Source organism: Pseudorca crassidens, chromosome 7, assembly GCF_039906515.1.
Source record: "Pseudorca crassidens isolate mPseCra1 chromosome 7, mPseCra1.hap1, whole genome shotgun sequence".
Classification (NCBI taxonomy): Eukaryota; Metazoa; Chordata; class Mammalia; order Artiodactyla; family Delphinidae; genus Pseudorca; species Pseudorca crassidens.
In genome coordinates, this window is record NC_090302.1 from 99997936 (window position 1) to 100018025 (window position 20090).

The 20090-nt window shown below is 43.9% G+C and overlaps 1 protein-coding gene and 1 long non-coding RNA gene across 3 annotated transcripts in view; one reads left to right on the top strand and one right to left on the bottom strand.

Moving 5' to 3' along the window:
- The window catches only part of XPO7 (exportin 7), an 86119-nt gene extending 74508 nt beyond the window's left edge, over positions 1-11611 (top strand). For both annotated transcript variants that reach the window (XM_067745072.1, XM_067745073.1), the window contains exons 20-28: positions 692-780; positions 1519-1626; positions 3820-3902; positions 4076-4290; positions 4522-4660; positions 6504-6664; positions 7996-8094; positions 8633-8760; positions 10002-11611. In XM_067745072.1, the coding sequence (XP_067601173.1) occupies positions 692-780; positions 1519-1626; positions 3820-3902; positions 4076-4290; positions 4522-4660; positions 6504-6664; positions 7996-8094; positions 8633-8760; positions 10002-10095 (1116 nt within the window). In that variant the 3' untranslated portion in view covers positions 10096-11611. The remainder of the gene's footprint in view (positions 1-691; positions 781-1518; positions 1627-3819; positions 3903-4075; positions 4291-4521; positions 4661-6503; positions 6665-7995; positions 8095-8632; positions 8761-10001) is intronic.
- On the bottom strand, positions 11232-15238 carry LOC137228106 (uncharacterized). Its single transcript, XR_010945150.1, has 2 exons — positions 15018-15238; positions 11232-14488 (listed from the first exon to the last, which is right to left on the bottom strand). It is a non-coding gene; the product is annotated as an uncharacterized lncRNA (long non-coding RNA).
- Between the last annotated feature and the right edge of the window lie 4852 nt (positions 15239-20090).

The window sequence follows — 20090 nt, forward strand, 5'->3', positions numbered from 1 at the left end:
TAGTAAAAGTTCTACTGAGAAAGAGAGCACTGGATTTGGAGTCTTGGTGTTGTAAGTCCTAATCCTGGCCCTCTTGCCACCTGCCAGCACAACTATGGGCAAATTATTTGACCTCATTGGGTCTCACTCTTTTTCTGTAAAAGTATAGTATTAGTACTTCTATAGGTCCAAGATCCGGCACATCAGTCTAATTTCCAGACACCCCAACCAAAGGGCAGATACCTGTAGACTCTTGTCTTGCTTCTGGCGGAGTCTACATTTGCATTCCTGTGGCACTGGCACCTTTGTAATTAGATGTGGACCAGACCTTTAGGAATATGCCTCTTCTCCCTCTTCTTGTATGTACTTTTTTGCCTTTTTTTCCCCTTATTCTTCTTGAATAAGCTTTTTTGCTTTTCTACTTTTTACATATGATTTGTCACATTAATGTCTTAAAATTTTATCAGCCTCTATTTTTGCCATGATGGGCCAGGAACCATCCCTTTCTCTTGGAATAAAAAGCTTCCAAAATCAATTTTCCAAGTGAAGAGATTCCATTCTAGTATGGAAGAGATCGATTGAGAATATTTGGGAAGGAGTATTTGTTGAATGATGGGAGGAAGAATTTGATTACGGATATGTGAAATCCCCATCAGGTGGTTACAGGTTTGGTTTTTCTTGTATCTTAACATATTTTTGCCTTCTACTACAGCGAACTCTAGTTGGCCTAGTAAGAGACCTGAGAGGGATAGCTTTCGCCTTCAATGCCAAGACCAGCTTCATGATGCTGTTTGAATGGATGTATCCTAACTCAAACTAGGAGCGTACCACAGCAAGCCTTGACTGGAGTGTGAATGGGTGATGAAGTCATCAGGGAAGGTGGGGGGAAGGAGTTGTGAGGCAAAAGAAGGTGAAGAGTTACCCAGAAGGCCTGCCATATGTCTTGTAAGCTGTCATTCCACAGTGGTCCAATAATATGATGCCGCCTGCTTTGGTCACTGAGATTGGGAAATGAGTGAGGTGGCTTCTCAGTTTCTCTTTTGGGTCCCAGTTATACACATGCCTGTGGAATTGTTGCATGGGAATTTTGCTACACTTAGAAAAGAGAGACATTACAGTCTACTAAAAAAAGACGGCTGTACTAGGAATTAGAAAGTCTGACCTTACTAACTTCATAACCTTGAACAAATCACTTCAAATCTAAGTGCCTCTGTCTCTCGGATAGTTAGGTAAAGGAACTAGCTGCTTCCCTGTCACATTACAGAAGTGGTAAGAGGACAGAACAATATGAAATACATTGTGCTCCTCAGAAGAAAGGCATTATGTAAATTACAACGTGTCATTAGATGCCTATTACAAGTTAAAGGACACACATCGCTTTAGCACCTTCTGGTTAGAAAGACTCTTAAGATTAGCAAGGAAGAGACGGGAAATTAGAGAACTACAATTTGGTAGACTGTGCTTGACCAGTGCTGAGAAATTATTGTAAGTTCTGTACCTTTCTGGATTCAGAATTCTTCCTTAGCTTTTCATTTACAGCTACCCATCCTACATGCCAATTCTCCAGCGGGCAATTGAGCTATGGTACCATGATCCAGCCTGTACCACACCTGTGCTCAAGCTAATGGCTGAATTGGTTCATAATAGGTAAGCAGGGAGATTTTCAAAGGGTACAGCTGCCCTTTTATCTGAGCGATCCCTAAGATAATTTGCTTTATCTAGTGTTTTCAGCAGATTGTGGAAGATATTAAGATTCACTGCTGTCAAAATTTGAAAACCTCTAAAAGATTATAGTGTATGTTTTTATTTGTTTGAAAGAAGGGTGTCCCCAACCACACAATGCCATAGCTGCATGCAGGAAATAAGTCACTTTAAAAAGAGTCTCAAGGGGCCTCCCTGGTGGCGCAGTGGTTGAGAGTCTGCCTGCTGATGCAGGGGACACGGGTTCATGCCCTGGTCCGGGAAGATCCCACATGCCGCAGAGCGGCTGGGCCCGTGAGCCATGGCCGCTGAGCCTGCGCGTCCGGAGCCTGTGCTCCGCAACGGGAGAGGCCGCAACAGTGAGAGGCCCGCGTACCGCAAAAAAAAAAAAAAAAAAAGTCTCAAGATAGCCACTCTTAAGAGAAGTGAATTTGGCAACCAAAATTCTGATTTCCCTGCCCACATGTATAAAAGTTAACATTTAGCGATGGTGCCACGTCCATCACATTCTATAGTTCACATTTCATAGAGACTATTGAGAGGGATGCAGACATGTTAGAACACTCAACACTCTTTCTGCAGAAAGGGATTTGTTAGGCAGATTACAGCTGGATTGGTAAAGATTTATCTTAAAAGTGAGAAAGATTTCCAAAATACCACATTCTAGATTTGCCCAGCAACTTAGGGATGGAAAGGAAAGAAAACTCTAGCACCTTGACTTCACTAGGATTTCAGGTCTGTATCTGCCTCTTAAGGCACCCTGAGAATTAATAATTTTTAAAACTGTCTTAGTGAAGAAGTGGGTAATATTCATAGAAGCTATAGCCTCCCATGAGGCTTATAGTTAAGACTTGTTCATTTATACAATAGACATTTAAGAACATCTACTCTTTGCCACTTAGGCACTTTCATCTCGATTGTGCCAGACAAAACCTCTGCCCACTTAGATGTTGCATTCTGGGGGGACGACAGTAAAAACAAAGTGTGGAAGATAATTTCAGACAGTGGTACATGCTATGAAAAGTTAAATAAGGTAATAAAACAGAGGGGAATTGGAAGGAGAGAAGGCCTCTCAGAGAAGGTAATATGAATGAGCAGAAAGATTCTGGTATCCCTGCAAGGATAAGGGGGAAAAGCATTCTAAACAGAAAACAACTGCAGAGGTCCCAAGATGGGATCAACTTGCTGGGACTTGAGACAGCAGAATGCCACTGGCTGGAGCCTGGTAAAGGAGGGGAGGTCAAGGTAGGCGACGAGTCAGACAGATCGTGTGGTGACTTAGTACAGCAGTAGTGAAGGATGGCGTGTACTCTCATTACACGGGAAGCTACTGGAGTATATTAAGCAGGAATTAAAATGGTATCATTGACATTATTTAAAGGTCTCATTCTGGCTACATGTGGAGAATGAGACTACAGGGGCAGGAGTGGAAGCAGAAGGACCACACGGGAGACGGGTGGGTTCAGGGCATATTGTAGAGCTGGATCTTGATGGATTCTGTGTAGGGAGGGGAGGAAGAAAGAATCAAGAGGACTTCTGGGTTTGAGACCTTAGCAGCCATGAGGTCCGTGACGCTCATTAAGCAGGAGAACAAACCAAGGAGGAGGAGCTCTGGTCTAGGGCACAGTCAGGAACCCGAAACTCAGGTTGTTGACATCGTCTGCCCTCCTGACCTCACTCCCCTTGTAACATTCTCAGTTCCTTTACAGCTTTTCCTCTTCTAAAGTGGACACGATGCTCGTACCCCTCCTTCAGTTGCTACTGAAGCTGTAAAGGTGAATGTAGATTAAAGTCTGAAGGGCTGTGAGTTAGTACGACCAAGAAGTGACTATGATAAAAGCTAAACTTTGAGCAACTTGAGAATTTTAAGAGAATAATTTTATCTACTGCCTCATTTTCTTTGTTTCTTTTAAACGTTTTCAGCTTGAGCAGCAGAACTTGAATCTAGTATGTTGGTCTTCAAGATACAAGCTACATCACTGGTTATCTTGGGTTAACTTGGTTATTTCACATTAGGATAAGTAATCTGCATGTCTCCGTGCAAAAAGTATCACCTAACGTACTCAGGGGAGAGCCTGAAGTAGCCTAGTCTTCCAGCAACATACCTCTGACTTTGTCTCCTCTGTGTTCTCTGCTCAGATCCCAGCGACTCCAGTTTGATGTCTCTTCCCCCAATGGCATCTTACTCTTCAGAGAAACCAGCAAGATGATAACAATGTATGGTAAGTGCTTAAGAGGAGCAGAACCCTGGAAGTGAGTTCCAGCTCAGTCACCCCTCTGCAGTGTGGGTCTCATACGCTCGTGTCACAGCGCCAGCTGGTGCCAAGAGGATTGAGGCAGTATGTGAACTGTCAGTTACCACGTGATTGAGTAAATATATATCTTGTCTACTCAGGCAATCGCATCCTGACACTAGGAGAGGTCCCGAAGGATCAGGTCTATGCACTGAAGCTCAAGGGCATCTCCATCTGCTTCTCCATGCTGAAGGCTGCTCTCAGTGGGAGTTACGTCAATTTTGGAGTCTTCCGTCTCTATGGGGATGATGCCCTGGACAATGCTCTACAGACCTTCATCAAGCTGCTTCTCTCTATTCCCCACAGCGACCTCCTGGTAAGCCCTAAGCGTCGTTGACAGGATCCGAGCCCTACGTCATGTCAGTCTTTTTTTTTTTTTTCTGCTGAGACCATGATTGAATGTTTCTCTGAAGAACTAGAAGCTGGCTCCACCTAGGTCTTCTGTCTTCCCGTCTGAAGGGAGCTAAGCTATTTTATTGAAGATCTTGCTCCACACATGCTGAGGTACACAGCAGCTAAGCCGATTTTCGTCCTCCTTCTCCCACAGGATTACCCCAAGCTCAGCCAGTCTTACTATTCACTACTGGAAGTCCTGACCCAGGACCACATGAACTTTATTGCAAGCCTGGAACCTCATGTCATCATGTATATTCTCTCTTCCATTTCTGAAGGACTTACTGCACTTGGTAAGCACCTGGGTGGGCGGGCGGGTGAGCTGGTTGGTTGGTTTTTACCACTTAGCTAAACAGAAGGAGAGTCTTGCCCCAGCATCCAAAAGGATTACTGCTTTGGGGAGCGCATCCTAACAACAGAGTGTATAATTCATGGGTACGTTCTCAGGCAGCAAATACTTAGTGATGCCCTCCTGTGGACCAGGCACTGTGCTTGGCACTAAGGGTACAGTAATCAGTCCTGTCCTTTAGGAGTTTTTTATCTGGTAGATGAAATAGACATGTAAACAGACAACTGCCTGTTTACCACCCTTACCTGTGTACACACAGCAGTAGGGTAAGTACGGAGTGCTGTGGGAGGGCTCGGGAAGAATACCTAAACTCCTGGCTTTGAGGAGGTAGGGTCCTGCAAGGCTGGCTGAAAGAGTTGGCATCAAAGCATAAACCTAACAGGTGAACCGGCCTTATCAGATTAGTGGAGGAAGAAGCTTCCTAGCAGCAGGAACCGCAAGTACTAGCACCTGTTGGCAAAAAAAACCCCAGGAAATCCAGATGGCTGGCACACTCGTGCAGAAGAGAAGAGGGGGAATGAAGTGAAGCCGGAGGGAGAGAGAGAAGCAGGGGCAAATCTGGAGATCACAAAGGCTGCCCTTCAGCCATATCAGTATGTTTGGGTTCTATCCTTAGGGCAGTGGAAGGTTTTACACAGCTAGCTCCATAAGTTTTTTCATCCTGTTCTACCTGGTTCTTGTCAACCATTTTGTTACCACGCTGCATTCCAGCAGTCTTAGTCAGTGTGTATGTGTTCAGAGAATACAGTACATTTTTATCTTAGGCTGAGCAAAACATAAATAGGAAGATTAAGTCAACTGCAAAATAATCACAAAATATTGCCAATGCACAGAGAATGACTTTGGATTGTCTGCTGTGGTGAGTTAGCCACACCTCTGCTCTGGGCCACTTCTTTGATACGCACTTACCTCCAGCAGGGGGCGTAGCCGTATCTAGAACAGTCCAGCCGGGGTATCAGACCCTGTTTTGGAAGGCTGTTTTTTAGCTTCTTGAAAATAGGGGGACCTCTGCATGAACGGAAGCAGCATGCTTTACTCTTTTAGGCCTGTGGCCTGTGCCTCACCTAGTCAGCTCTGTCTGCAGGCTGTGCTGCAGTGTCCCCTTAATAAAATGAATAGACAAGTCTGCAGCTTCCCACCACACACTCCCCCGGAGATGCTATAGATAAACAAATATTACAGCGCCCCACTCTAACGAACTGTAGGTGTTGATAGGCTGTATTAGTTTAGTGACAGTCACCCAGGTAACTCAGAATATAGGCTCACACTTCAGACTTGGATTCTAATCACAGTTCTTCCAGTGACTAGCAGTGTGACCTGGAGGCAAGTCACATAACCTCTCCAAACTTCAGTTTACTCATTGGTAAAATGGAACACCTACCTCCTGGAGTTCTCAAGAGGATGAAATAGAGATGATAACCTGTAAAGTCCTTGGCACAATGTTTGGCACAATAAAAATACTTGCTATATTGTAAGCTATTTGATATTTTTTATGAAGCATAAGACATAAATCCACATCATATTGAGTCAATAATTTCAATATTGTTTATACTGTTCTCTATTATGACAGGCTCATTTTCAAACTTAGAATTGGACCTTGCTGTATGATGAGGGTGAGAGGTTAACAGGCAGCATCCCAAGCCGTGGTCTTGGCTGCACTGACCACAGTTCCCAGTCTGACTGGGGACCTCTGTGGGATCTCAGCTAAGGGCAACTTATGTTCACCCGAGTCACCATGACCAGCTTAGTATCCCTGCTCTATTCCACCCCTCCCCCCTTTCTTCCAGACACCATGGTATGCACAGGCTGCTGCTCCTGCCTGGACCACATTGTGACATACCTCTTCAAGCAGCTTTCACGTAGCACCAAGAAGAGGACAACGCCCCTGAACCAGGAGAGTGACCGCTTTCTGCATATCATGCAGCAGCATCCAGAGATGATCCAGCAGGTAAGGAGTATGAGGGCTAGGAGGCAGTGTGGGTGTCCCACGGTGGGAGAAGCTCTCTGTGAGAGAGGAGAGGCCAGGCAAGATGAAGAGTCTGACTAACATCTCACCTGGTTAATGCTGCCAAGGTGAATTTTACACCTTAAAATTGCAGTGGATTTTCAGTTACCTGAGTAATCACTGGATATGGATATAGAAAATCTGAAAAAATCAAATTCTGAATTGTTCTCCGAGTGTCACAATAACCCCCATGCCTTGGGCCTGTCCCATGAGCACTATCCTCCTTCCGTGACAGTGACTTTGCTCATCCATTGCTGTAAATGGAGCATGAGTTAGCAGTATCCAGCTGTAAAACTTGTACTGCCACTTGCAAAACAGAAACAAGAGTGCAGGACAGGGAATTTCCTGGCGGTCCAGTGGTTAGGAGTCCAAGCTTTAACTGCCAAGGGTGTGGGCTCGTTCCCTGGTTGGGGAACTAAGATCCCCGCAGTCCTCATGGCGCAGCCAAAAATAGATTGTACCACCTTTGCTTTCAATTTAAAAAAAAAAAAAAAGAGGGGCTTCCCTGGTGGCGCAGTGTTTGAGAGTCCGCCTGCTGATGCAGGGGACACGGGTTCGTGCCCCGGTCCGGGAAGATCCCACATGCCGCAGAGCGGCTGGGCCCGTGAGCCATGGCCGCTGAGCCTGCGCGTCCGGAGCCTGTGCTCCGCAACGGGAGAGGCCACAACAGTGAGAGGCCCGCGTACTGCAAAAAAAAAAAGTGCAGGACAAAAAGAGATAACTGACCATGTGGAGATCAAACCATATGCTTACCATAATTTTATTTGTATGCAACATCTTTTCAAAAATAAGATTTGCAGGAATATACCAGATAAAAATACATAAGGAAAAAGAATCAACAGAAGTAGACTTTTAGCCAATATTTTAACCAATCTCATCTTTGTCTACGTTGTTCTCTAAAGGAGTAGTGAACATCCCCAAAATGTTATAAAGCTCTCTCTTCTGAGAAAAGATCCTGGGAGCTATAGTGCAAGGTGATTTTGCCTATTATAATCATTTACTTGACCCATCCCATTACCCACAAAACTCTAGGTTAACTGGAAAGGCCCATTTTTAATTGAATTTTCAAACCAATTTAAAGAACAAGAAAGGATATATCTTAGAAACAAAACTTACCTTGTAATAGAAGATTTAAATGAAGCTTCATGAAATATTCGTCTGGTTTACTCTAGATAGAAAAGACCTTCAACCTAATAAACACCTCTGTTTGGAATCTGTAATTCTATCTTGAGTAGCCACACACTAGGTCACTGCCTCAGATTCTCCATTTCCAGATGCTGTCAACGGTGCTGAACATCATCATCTTCGAAGACTGTAGGAACCAGTGGTCTATGTCCCGACCCCTACTCGGCTTGATACTACTTAATGAAAAGGTAAGAGAACAGCTCCCTGGTGTCCAGGGCACTGAGAAACACTTACAGCAACACCCTACGGTGGTGAAAGAGGGAAAGTGGCCCATTCTCTGAGCATGTCCTATTCATGCTCTGAAAGGCATATAATCACTTAACGGTTAGAAGTCAGCACCTGTGGCAGTTCAGACAAAAGGGAAAGGATGAGGAAGTGTGACCAGGAGAGAAGATACCTAGAGATCAGAGCACCTAAGGCCTAAGTTCTAGTTCCAGCTCTGCCATAAACAGACATAAATAAGTCTAGAGGTTCCTATAAAAGAAGAATCTGGATCAGATGACCCTCACAGCATTTACAAATTTAAAATTCTAGATTTTTAAGTAAGATAAAGATATATTATCCTACAGGTGCTTGCTTGAACTTTAAGAAAAACCAAGTATCCAATTTTAATAGATATTCCATTTCTTGGAGGAGAACACTCCTTCCACTCTGCAGATGATGGAGGGCTAGTCAGCCTTTCCCCATCTTCTCTCCTTACTGCCCCCCCCCCACTTTGCCCTACAGTATTTTTCTGACCTAAGGAACAGTATCGTGAACAGCCAGCCACCAGAGAAGCAGCAGGCTATGCATCTGTGTTTCGAAAACCTGATGGAAGGCATTGAGCGAAATCTTCTAACGAAAAACAGAGACAGGTGAGTGTAGAAGGCTCTGGCAAGAAACCCTAGGCAAGTGTTACTTTTCAAATCATTGAAATGAGGGAGACTCCTTAAAAGTCTTTTAGAGGCCGTCTAAAGCAGTGCTGCCCAATAGAAAAGCAAGCCACAAAGTAATTTTAAATTTTCTAGTTGCCACAACTAAAAAGGGTAAAAAGAAACAGACAACATTCATTTTAATATATTTTATTTAACCCATGTATCCAAAATAATGTGTCCATGTGTAATCAATATTTTTAAATTGAGAATTTTAAGATTCTTTTTGTTGTACTAAGTCTTCAAGATCCTGTGTATTTTACACTTAACAGGGCATCTCAATTCATATGCTACCTTTTTTTTTTTTTTTTTTGCGGTACGCGGGCCTCTCACTGTTGTGGCCTCTCCCATTGCGGAGCACAGGCTCTGGACGCGCAGGCTCAGCGGCCATGGCTCATGGGCCTAGCCGCTCCGCGGCATGTGGGATCTTCCCGGACCGGGGCACGAACCCGCGTCCCTTCCATCGGCAGGCGGACTCTCAACCACTGCACCACCAGGGAAGCCCCATATGCTACATTTTCATCGGAAATACTTGATTTGTATTTAGATTTCATAAAACTTACAGTTGCAATTAGATTCCCATACTCAAGTTGTTCCAGACATTCTTAGAAGTTGTCCAATAACTGAACTGAACGTCAGGTTTTTCTAAACTGATTTTTAAATTTTCTTTAATTTTAATTAATTTAAAATATGGCATTTTAATTAAGGTGCGATTGGGGAACTGAATTTTAAATTTCTTTTAATTGGATTCAGTTCCTCAGTTGCCCTGAGCACAGTTCAGGTGGTCTACAGCCACGTGTGGCTAATGGCTGCCATACTGGACAGCACAGGTCTCTTGGCATTAAGAAATGAGACAGCTTCATCCTCTCCCAGCTCTCACTTCATGAGGGTTACTTCCCGTCTCTGTCAGTGAGATTCCTTTTGTGCTGCCATGAACCCAAGGTGATCCTCAGAGCCCCAGATTTGACCAGATCTCGAGGCCTGCCGTGAAGTTGTCAGGTAGAAAGGGGAGCAAAACTAGCCCAAACTTTCCCTTAAAGTCTTAAGACTGAGATTAACTGACCTTAGAAACAACCGATTCATACGTTCTGCCTCTCAGTAGCCACTTGTCTGCTAGAAACATTTTAGGCAAAGATCTTTCCCTTCCACCCTGCTCCCCCAACCTCCATGCATCCTCTCTGTAGGTTCACCCAGAATCTGTCAGCATTCCGTCGAGAAGTCAACGACTCGATGAAGAATTCCACTTACGGCGTGAATAGCAATGATATGATGAGCTGACACCTCCTTGGACTCTACCTGTACAGAGCAGCGTCCCTTTGGTCTGGCCCAGAGGGGCGAACAATTACAGTGGAGAGGGCCTGGCTGATCCCGGCCCCCTCCTCCAGGGGTGTGGGGAAAATGGCAAAGGTCAACTAGCTTCTTCCCCAGGGAATAGGGGTGTGAGTGCACTCACTAGGGGGGGCAGGGCGCTGCTGGTTCCTGGGGGATTGGGTGGGAAGGGTGGTGGGAGGAGATAGAGACACAAATGTGTGAGACTCCAGCCCCCTCCTCCTGGGGCCGCCCACGGGGAAAGAACCCCAGTGTCCTGTCACAACCTGCCTTGTATAAACATGTACATTTTTTCATAACATTTTGAACAAGGTTTATATTGACTCAAGTTTAAAAACAAAGTGTGACTGAAAAATTTTTACAGAGTCTAGTGCACCAATGCTGATGTGAGGGGTTATGTATGCGAGTGAGGAAAAAATGTGTATTCTGGTGGCCTGAAGCTTTACTGGACGAGGATGTGTGAACGTGCAGAGATATATTTAGTGACACAGTGTAGAGAGGCAAAAAGAAAAAAAAGAAAAAAAAAGTAAAAATTCCAAATGTATATTTTTTCTTATTACCCTTTCCTTGCCCCCCAAATTATCACTTCCTGTTACTGTATCACCCTTGTTATTAGGAACTCTAAGCCATGCGGAGCACCATCCCTCCCCCTTCAACCTAGATGCTGCCCTAGGTCCCTTGGCCTCTTGCGGTGACAGACAACTCCAGCTAAAAGTGTTTGGTGTTCTTAGCTTCATCCTCTTTCCCACTTTGCTTATCCCCATCCTCAGACATATGCCTCTTGCTTTTAAAAGCCAGATGTAACTCTATGATTTAGGGTTCTCGGTCTCTGTACAAGTGGAGACCAGAGAGAAGGAATTAAGCCAGTTGCTCTCCTGTTGAGCAATCTGGATGAGTCCACCAGAGGCCCAGTCGTGTGTGGCCAATAACGTTTAGTCTTCCCCAGCCCTCGAGGCAGTGTGTGTGGATGTGTGCGTGTGGATATTTATATATGTACCCTGCACTCGTGAATGTATGAACTGGGGGAAGTTACTACAGCGGAGGGGTTCTTAATAACAAGGTCTACCTAGCATGAAGTATTTAACATTCTCCCACCCCTTTAAAAATATACATTTTTATAAAATGAAAACCATAATAAATGTTTTGAATATTAAAAAAAATTAACCTACGGAGGAAAATTAATGGAGAAAGCTATTTGCCTTGTACTTTTTCCACAATTGTTGCTGCTAGTTGTACGCATCTCTAGTTCAGCTCTTGCCCATGGGACACTCATCAATTAGGTTTTTTTTTTATTTCTCTCCTCTACCCCCAGAAACAAGCCTGTTAATTTTTTTTTCCTTCTCCTCTGGCGACTGTGTGGTGAATCCTTTCTTGCGTGATCAGGTTGCGGATAGACTTGTAAGGGTGTTTGCTGCATACAGTGTAAGCATTGTGACCGCCAATAAACTTCAATGGTTTCTACTGACCTGGTTTCAGCAATCAAGTCTAGTGTGTCTGCAGGGACATGTCTCACTCTGAACTCATGAAGATGTTTGGAACATGCATTCCTAAAAGCCAGTGGGTGACAGGCATCCCTCAACCTTGTGAAATTAGCTTCTCATTGGACTAAGTCTGACTCAATGTCATTTAAAAATAGGATTCATTTAGTTGATATATATCTGTATATAAAAAAATGTGCTGGGTCCACAGTTATAAAAGTGAAGCCACTTACGAGCTTCCAGGTGGTAACCAAGAAAGAATAATTGCAGAAATCCCAGTTTAGTTAATGTTCTGACATATGCTCCTTAACGTGGGCTGGGTTTCACTCATTAGACCCCGACAAGTTCAAGGATAAGTCTTATCCCCCAAAATACTTGGCAGACCTCATGAGCCAGAACTGTCAAATGAAGAACACTACCAGGAACAGGGACTGTTCCTCATCCCCCATGCTATGTAGTGCCTAGGTGTTAAAGAATTTAGTTGCCAGGAACATTGAAAAGTATTAAGGTTCTGCGATACCTACCTGTACCTTAATGCAGAGTTGTATTCAAAAATCACAGACTCTAGAGAGCCACTCTTGTCCACTAGACATACTGCTACCTTTGTCTGCTGTTTCGGTCTCTGGCCCAAAGTTATTTCACAGGCCCCCCCCCAAAAAAAATGTATTCTAATAGCTGGAAGGCAAATAGAATTGATTCATCTTAGCCAAGTCTGTCTCTAAACCGAATAGAAAATGGTCAGGCTGCATTAATATGTAGAACACACCAGTCACATGTTCCAGTGACCTGGAATTCTAATTCTGCAGTAAATAAGACAAAAAAATAACTTTCTCACAGGTACTTGAAGAAGAAACCGTCTCCCCCAACTATCCTGAGCTGCTGATTGACCAGCAAAACCCCATACCCCTCCCTTTCCTTCCACAAAAACAATTTCAGAAGAAACTCACCAGAGCTGGTGTCTCCTCAGTGCAGCCCTAAGCACAGTCCAGTCATGACTAACTGCCATGGGGAAAATCTTCCCCAACCACATCAAACTTTTTAAACAGTGAAGCTGCTCCTTTCTTAATTGACAGTTATAAGAGGGTGACCCAGAAAACAGCCTTTCTTTCTGATCAGTTATCAGCAATTTCACGTGACTCAACCTAGTAAATGTGCAGGCCAGTTATCTTTAAACCTTGGTTTCCTCAAGACATCTTGTGGAGGTCTTATTCAGTTGAAGCATGAGTTTATTACCGTCTAGGCTATCCTGGGCATCAAGTCAAGTGTCTTTTGACAGTGTTTCCTGACACAAACTGTACACTGACAAAACACCTAAAGTCTTGACTGAGGATTATTAAACTGTGTTATGTATGTATGTATATATTGGTTTGCTGGCTCTGCCAACGAATAGGGTTATTTATTCCCACGAAAGTATAAATCAGACAAAGGATGAAGGATGAAATTTTAGGTTTTTAGATTTTAAGAAGCAAGGACTTTCAGCCAAGTATCATTTTTCTAATGACAAATGACAACCTACTAAGAAATAATAGTTTTGTATTCTGCAAACACAAACTTATTCTTCAGAACTTGTTTTCTTCCCCCCAAGTGGAAAAATATTCTAATACCTTATGAAGTTTCAACCAAGTTGAAAAACAGACCACTTTTCAAAATATCCATGGTCATGGGGTAAGATGAATTAACTCCAGAGAGCCCAAACACCTCTCTATATCCTATCTACCACCAGCCAACCCTCCCGCCACCCAAGATTTTCAGCTAGATCTACAAACGTTAAGTTGCCATGTGCAGCTACCCAAGTGCCAAAGCAGAAAAGGAAAGCAAAGATAATTACAGGGAAACTGCAAAAGCCGTAACTGATTAACAGGGCCTGGGAAAATGTAAATGACTGTAACTATTTTAAAGTCCTAGTTCTTTAAATATTTTTAAAGTAAACTTGAAAGGATAAAAATGTACTCACCAGCCATAATTAATACAACAACCGATTAGGTGGTAAATAACGTCTAAGAGGATTCTTGCCTCCGTAGCATGTCTCCTGGGTCCATCACATCTACTTTGGGTTTCTTAGATACCCTGGAATTCACTGGTCAGCCACTTTTGTGTATTTCAGGTCAATGGGTCACTAAACAAATCAGCTGCCAGACAGTGGGACATCAAATGATCAGAATGGAGGATGAAATCAAGCTTGCAATATTATGCCTCCTTCCTCAGAAAACCCTTGTGGTTCTCAGGACTGCCTGACTGCTGCCGTCTGTTCATTCATCTGCATCCACTATAAGCCAAATATCTTTTTGAGGGTCAGCAACAGAAAAGGAAACTAAACAGAAAAGCAAAGAACATCATTTGCAAAAGGCAAATTCATTGCCACTCTTGTGTGTAAGATCCCCAACAGTACAAACTGATTCCAAAACAGTGTAGTGAACAATACTTATACAAGCACCGTACACAGTTATACTTTAAATTCTGCTTGACAATCATGAAGACAGACAACTCATAATAAATGTTAAGCATAACAGCATCACCTGTATGGCCCAAACCATCCCATTACTGGGTTACAAAAGAATGAAGAGTGACAAGTGGGGAATCTCCTAACCCCTACTGGATAACGAATTAATCAAGTCCATGCATATCTGGATTCAAGGTCTGGAGGACAACCAAACCCAGGATAAAAACTGATTTAACTGGACAATGGATTTGGCCTTATGTAAAGCTCGGAGGGGCCACTCTTCCCGCGTCTGATAGTAGTGAAAGGGTGGGCAAAGGTAAGAGCAGTACCTTCGAAGCCAGAACCCACACCGTACCTCCTCAGCTCTTAAAGACTGATGACACTGCAGTGAGAGTAAGGCCTCCCCAAGGCTGAATTAGTTCACCTGGAAAATTAGTGGCAATGAAATCACTTTTCAGTTTAAGTATGTAACAGGCCATTATCATTTCTATTTACCAGGAAACCAGTTCCCGACCCTTTAACACCTTGCGGTCTGGGACATGTCACAAAGCAAACAAGTCATAAACTACCAGCCGAGGAGCTGGGTGCAGGAGAACGCTTCCACCCAACTAGGCCGCGGCCGCTGCCATATCTTCCTCCACATCCTACCTCGTGCCTTTAACCCCGTCTGCAGGGCCCTCTCCTCTCGGTCTAAACTTTCTTGCCCTTTGCTCACCTTTACAAACCCAAAGTAGAGTCCCACTTCCTCTGTGAAGTCTCCCCCTACTGTCCCTAAGTCTCACGGGTTTATCTGAGTTATTGCTAACCCCACTCCCTCCTCGTCCCAGCAACCAAAACGTGCTCCTCAGGAGCCGGGGCCACACGGAAAAGATCATAATGAGTGAAAGGATGTGTATCTGGGGCGTGGGAAAGTCTGCAGAAGATGGGAAGTGGGAGTTGGAGAGTAACCGCACCTTCATTTGGGTGAAGCCCCTGCAGAGCGAGCCCTGGGCTGCCTGCGTTGAGCGGGTTAAATTCACATCGTTACCACAGGCCTCTACCAAACGGAAAAGAGCAGAAGCCTCTGACACCAGCCGCACGCGCTGCGAAGGAAAGAGAAAGAACTCACCCCCAACCCGGCACAACTTCCGAACAAGCCTCCGCGCCCCGGAGGCGTTTCGGGGCGTTCCTTCCGTCCCCGCCGCGCCTGCGCACTCTCCCCAGGCGCGTCCTCTCCGCGTCGACGCTCACCCCACTTCCGCCGCTGTGCGCAGGCGCAGTCATGACTCCTTAAGGCTGGTGTCCTCTTTGGTTGCCGGGGCGTTCTTCTTGGGCAAGGCCAGAGTTGGGCCGTGTGCCCGGTGGGGGTATCCACGGTGATAGTCACAGAGGCACTGTTCAAGGACTTGATCCCTGGATGGGAAGAACTCAGTGGAGTGGGCAAACAAGCTGAAAAGGTTGATCATTGCGCGCTCTGTTTGCTCTGGGATAACTGAGGAGCCACCAAGAGGAGCGTTAACGCAGGAACGAGCTAATCGGAAGAAGACAGGGAAGAACACTCAAGCAGCGCAAAAACCCTGAGGCATGAAACATCTTGTACCTTTTTAGGAGCTGCAAAAACAGTATGACTGGAGGGAGAGTGCAGTCCTCTACGTGTCTGGATGAAGGCTGGGGCACAAGAGGTTGGGATTTGATCCTAAAAGCCATTAAGTTTGAAAGCAGCCTAGTGACCAATCTGTAACTCACCAACTAGTGAGTAATAAAGATTTGAACCAAGACGAGGGCTGTAGAGAGAGAGCTGGGAAATACTGGGGTCAAGGGGTGGAATCAACAGGACTTTGGGAGAGTACAGGAAAGTGGATTGTAGTATGATTCAATTGTAGTATGCTTCTGCTTTTGCAAGCAGAGCACCTGGAATTCAACAAAAAATCAGAAAATAGAAGAGGGAACACTCCCAATCATTTTATGAAACAAGCACTCCCTCATACCAAAACCAAAGACATTATAGAAGAAAAAAGAAAACTTCAGGCTGATATCCTCATGAACATGAATGCAAAAATACTTAACAAAATATAAACAAATCAAATCCAGGAATATATAAAAAAGCATAATACATCGTGACCAAGTGGGATTGGTCCTAGAAATGCCAGGTTGGTTTAAAACATTCAAAAAATCAGTAACTAATTCATATAAACAAAGGCAAAAAAGTTGGTCCTCTCGATAGATAAAAAGCATATGGCAAAATTCAATACTCATTCATAATAAAAAAAAATTCTCAGCAAACTAGGATTAGAAAGAAACATTCTTAAGAAGACATCCATGAAAAACCTACCACCAACAACATACTTAAAGGCGAAAGACTGAATGTTTCCCCTAAGATGGAAAACAAGGAAAGGATGCCCACTGTTACCACTTCTATTCAACATTGTACCTGAGGTCCTAACTAGAGCAAATAGGCACAAAAATCAATAAATATACAAATAAAAGACACACAGATCAAAAAGGAAGAAGTAAAACTGTCTTTATTGACAGATGTTGTGATTTGGGGTACAAAAAAGCTACTGGAACTAATAAATGAATTTAGCAAAATCAGAATACAAGGTCAGTATATGAAAGCCAACTGTATTTCTATATACTAAAAACAAATTATTAGGACATGAAATTTTGAAGTATATACTATTTGGTATAGCATCTGAAAACATGAAATACATAGGAATAAATTTAATAAGAGGTGTGCTGGATCTGAACACTAAAATCTGTAAAACATCGCTGAGAAAATTAAAGATCTAAATAAATGAAGCAATTACAACGTGTTCATGCATTGGATGTCTCAAAATCGGGATGACAATTCTCCCAAAATTGAACTATGCATGCAACAGGATCCCAATAAAATCCCAGAAGGCTTTTTTTTTTTTTTTTTTTTAGAAACTGGCAAGCTGATTCTAAAATTTATAAGAAAATGCAAAGACTCTGGAAGAGCCAAAACAGTTTTGAAATAGAAGAACAGAGTTGAAGGACTCAACTACCTGATTTCAAGATTTACTATAATGCTACAGTAGTCAAGACAGTGTGGTATCAGCACTAGGGTAGACAGACCAATGTAACAATAAAATCCAGAAATAGACCAACATATATGGTTAATTGATTTTTGACAAAAATGCCAAGGTAGTTCAATAGAGAAAGAGTCTTTTCCAAAAATGGTGCTAGAGGAATTAGATAACCACTTAGGAGGAAAAAAAGGAACCTTGACCCTTACCAAACACTATGCACAAAAATTAACTTCAAATGGATCACAGTTTTAAAAGTGAAAGCTCAAACTACAAGGCTTCTAGAAGGAAACAGGAAAATTTTTAATGGGTTAAGCAAAGATTTCTTAAAATACCAAAAGCATAAGGCATAAAAGAAAGAAATATTTGACTTCATCAAATTTTTAAATTTCTGCTCTCCAAATGATACCATTTTTTTAAATGAAAAGACAAGCCATAGATGGGGGTGAAAAATCTTTGGAATACGTATACTTGACACAGAACAGGCATCCAAATATATATAAAGAACCACAATTCAATAAGAATAACTCAATTTTAAAATGAACAAAATATTTGAACAGGTATTTTTGCAAAAGAAGATACACAAATGACCAATAAACATTTGAAAAAATACTCAACATCATTTGTCATCAAAAAAAGATAAATAAAAACCACATGTCACTATATATACATCCACTAGAATGGCTAAAATTAAGAAGACTGACAATGCCAAGTGCTGACAAAGATGTAAAGCAACTGGAATTTTCATACATTTCTGGTAGTAATGCAAACTGGTACAGGATTTTTTTAAATAGTTTTACAGTTTCACATAAAGTTTAATGCACACCAAATGATCCAGCAATTCCACTCCTAGGTATTTATCCTAGAAAAACTAAAACATATATCCATGCAAAGACTTGCTCTCAAATGTTCATAGCATTTTTATTCATAATAGTCCACAACTGGAAACTACCCAAAATATCCATCAACAGGTGTTATCAGTCAGGGATGTAGCACAAGGAATTGGCTAATGCAATCATAAGAGGTGGCTAGGCAAGTCTGAGATCGGTAGGACAGGTTGTCAGGAAGAGCAGGCTGGAAGCTCTCTGGCAGGAGCTGAAGCTGCAGACCACACGCAAAACATCTTCAGGGAAACTTCAGTTCTGCTCTTAAGGCCTTTCAACTGATTGGATCAGACCCACCCATGGTACTGAAGGTAATCTTTCCATAAAGGCAACTGATTGTAGATGTTAATCGCATCCACAAAATACCTTCAGTAGCAACTGCCAAGTAGAAGGTGTCAGCCACACCCTCAGTGTGATTGAATAACTGGGTGCAATAGCCTAGCCAAGCTGACACATAAAACTGACTAGCAGGGCTTCCCTGGTGGCGCAGTCGTTGAGAGTCCGCTTGCCATTGCAGGGGACACGGGTTCGTGCCCCGGTCTGGGAGGATCCCACATGCCGCGGAGCTGCTGGGCCCGTGAGCCATGGCCGCTGAGCCTGCACGTCCGGAGCCTGCGCTCCGCAATGGGAGAGGCCACAACAGTGAGAGGCCCGCGTACCAAAAAAAAAAAAAAAAAATTGACTAGCAGGTATCTGGATATACAAGTGTGGAGCACTACTCAACGATACACAGAAACAAACTACTGATACCACAACTATGGATAAATGAATCTCAAACATTCTGCCCAGCGAAAGAGGGCAGACCAAAAGACCCTGTATGATTCTACTTATATGAACTTCTAGGACAGTCTACTAATCTACAGTGTCAGAAAACAGGTAAGTGTCTGATGCCAAGTAGACAGTAAGGGGAGGATATGCACTGCAAAGGGAAACGAGAAAATTTGGGGGCGTAACAGAAATTGTGACTTGGCTGTGGTGATGGCCACATGGTGTATACATCTGTCAAAATTCAAATTATACACTTTAAACTGGTACATTTTTATATATGAATTATTGCTCAATAAAGCTGGTATTTTAAAAAGAAAAAAAAAACTGATTCTTGCACAGCAGAAGCTCCAATCAGGGTTGCAGAAAGATAAATCCAGTTCCTCCAGCACCATTTTTGGAAAAGACTATCCTTTCCCTTGACACCTTGGTTGAAAATCAGTGAACTTTATATGCAGGTGAGAAGTTTCCAGGATGCGAATGATGGATATGAATGCAATGAGAGAGATTCCTGGTTATTTCTGTCTCCCAAACAGAGGTGTTACTTGAGGGCGGTGGTCAGCTGAAAAGCTTCCTCCTCTTCACTACCCCCCACCCAAACAAACATTTAAGGGCATCACTGTGCTGTGTGAACTGCTGTTTGTGAAATGACGCCCTTGTAAGGTCACTCGCAGTGCCCCGTGGTGTATTCCACCCCTTCCTAGCCTTGGGAGAAGTCATCCTTCTGGAAACAGGGCTCTTCCTCTCCGAGGACCACAGCCCTGAGGGTCAGGCCCTCTGGGCCTGGCAAGAGGCCCACACTTAGAGGGTAAGGAAAGGACACGAAGAAAGACGATGAGCACGAAGGGCCGACAAGGCTGCGCTTCCTACCTGGTAGCAAAGCATCTCCACGCTGGGCGCTGGGCGGGCTCCGGCAGCAGACCTCAGTCAGTCCCTATTGGTCAGGACCGTGGTTCTCACGGTGCGGTCCTGGCCCACCGGCGTCCGCCTCACCTGGCACCTGTTAGAAATGCTAATTCTCTGGGTCACACCCAGACCTCCCCGTGGGAAACGATGGAGGTGGGTGAGGCCTAGCGCTTTGTGTTTTAACGAGCTCTCCAGGTGCTTCTGAGGAGCGAAGAGGAGGAAAGAGTGGAAGAACGGAATGGGGCTGATGAGACATCTCCCGTTGCCCCTTCCCAGGCTTCATAACCGCCCGCTGTGGGCGGCCGGCCCTCAGGTGAGGCCAGGATGAGGCCGGAGGGAGGGAGCCCAAGAGGGAAGCGATCCGAGGAGGAGCCTATGGCGTGAGCCTTGCACGCGGAGTAGCGACGGTGAGGTGGAGGAGGGGTTGCGAGAGGGCCGGGGCCCG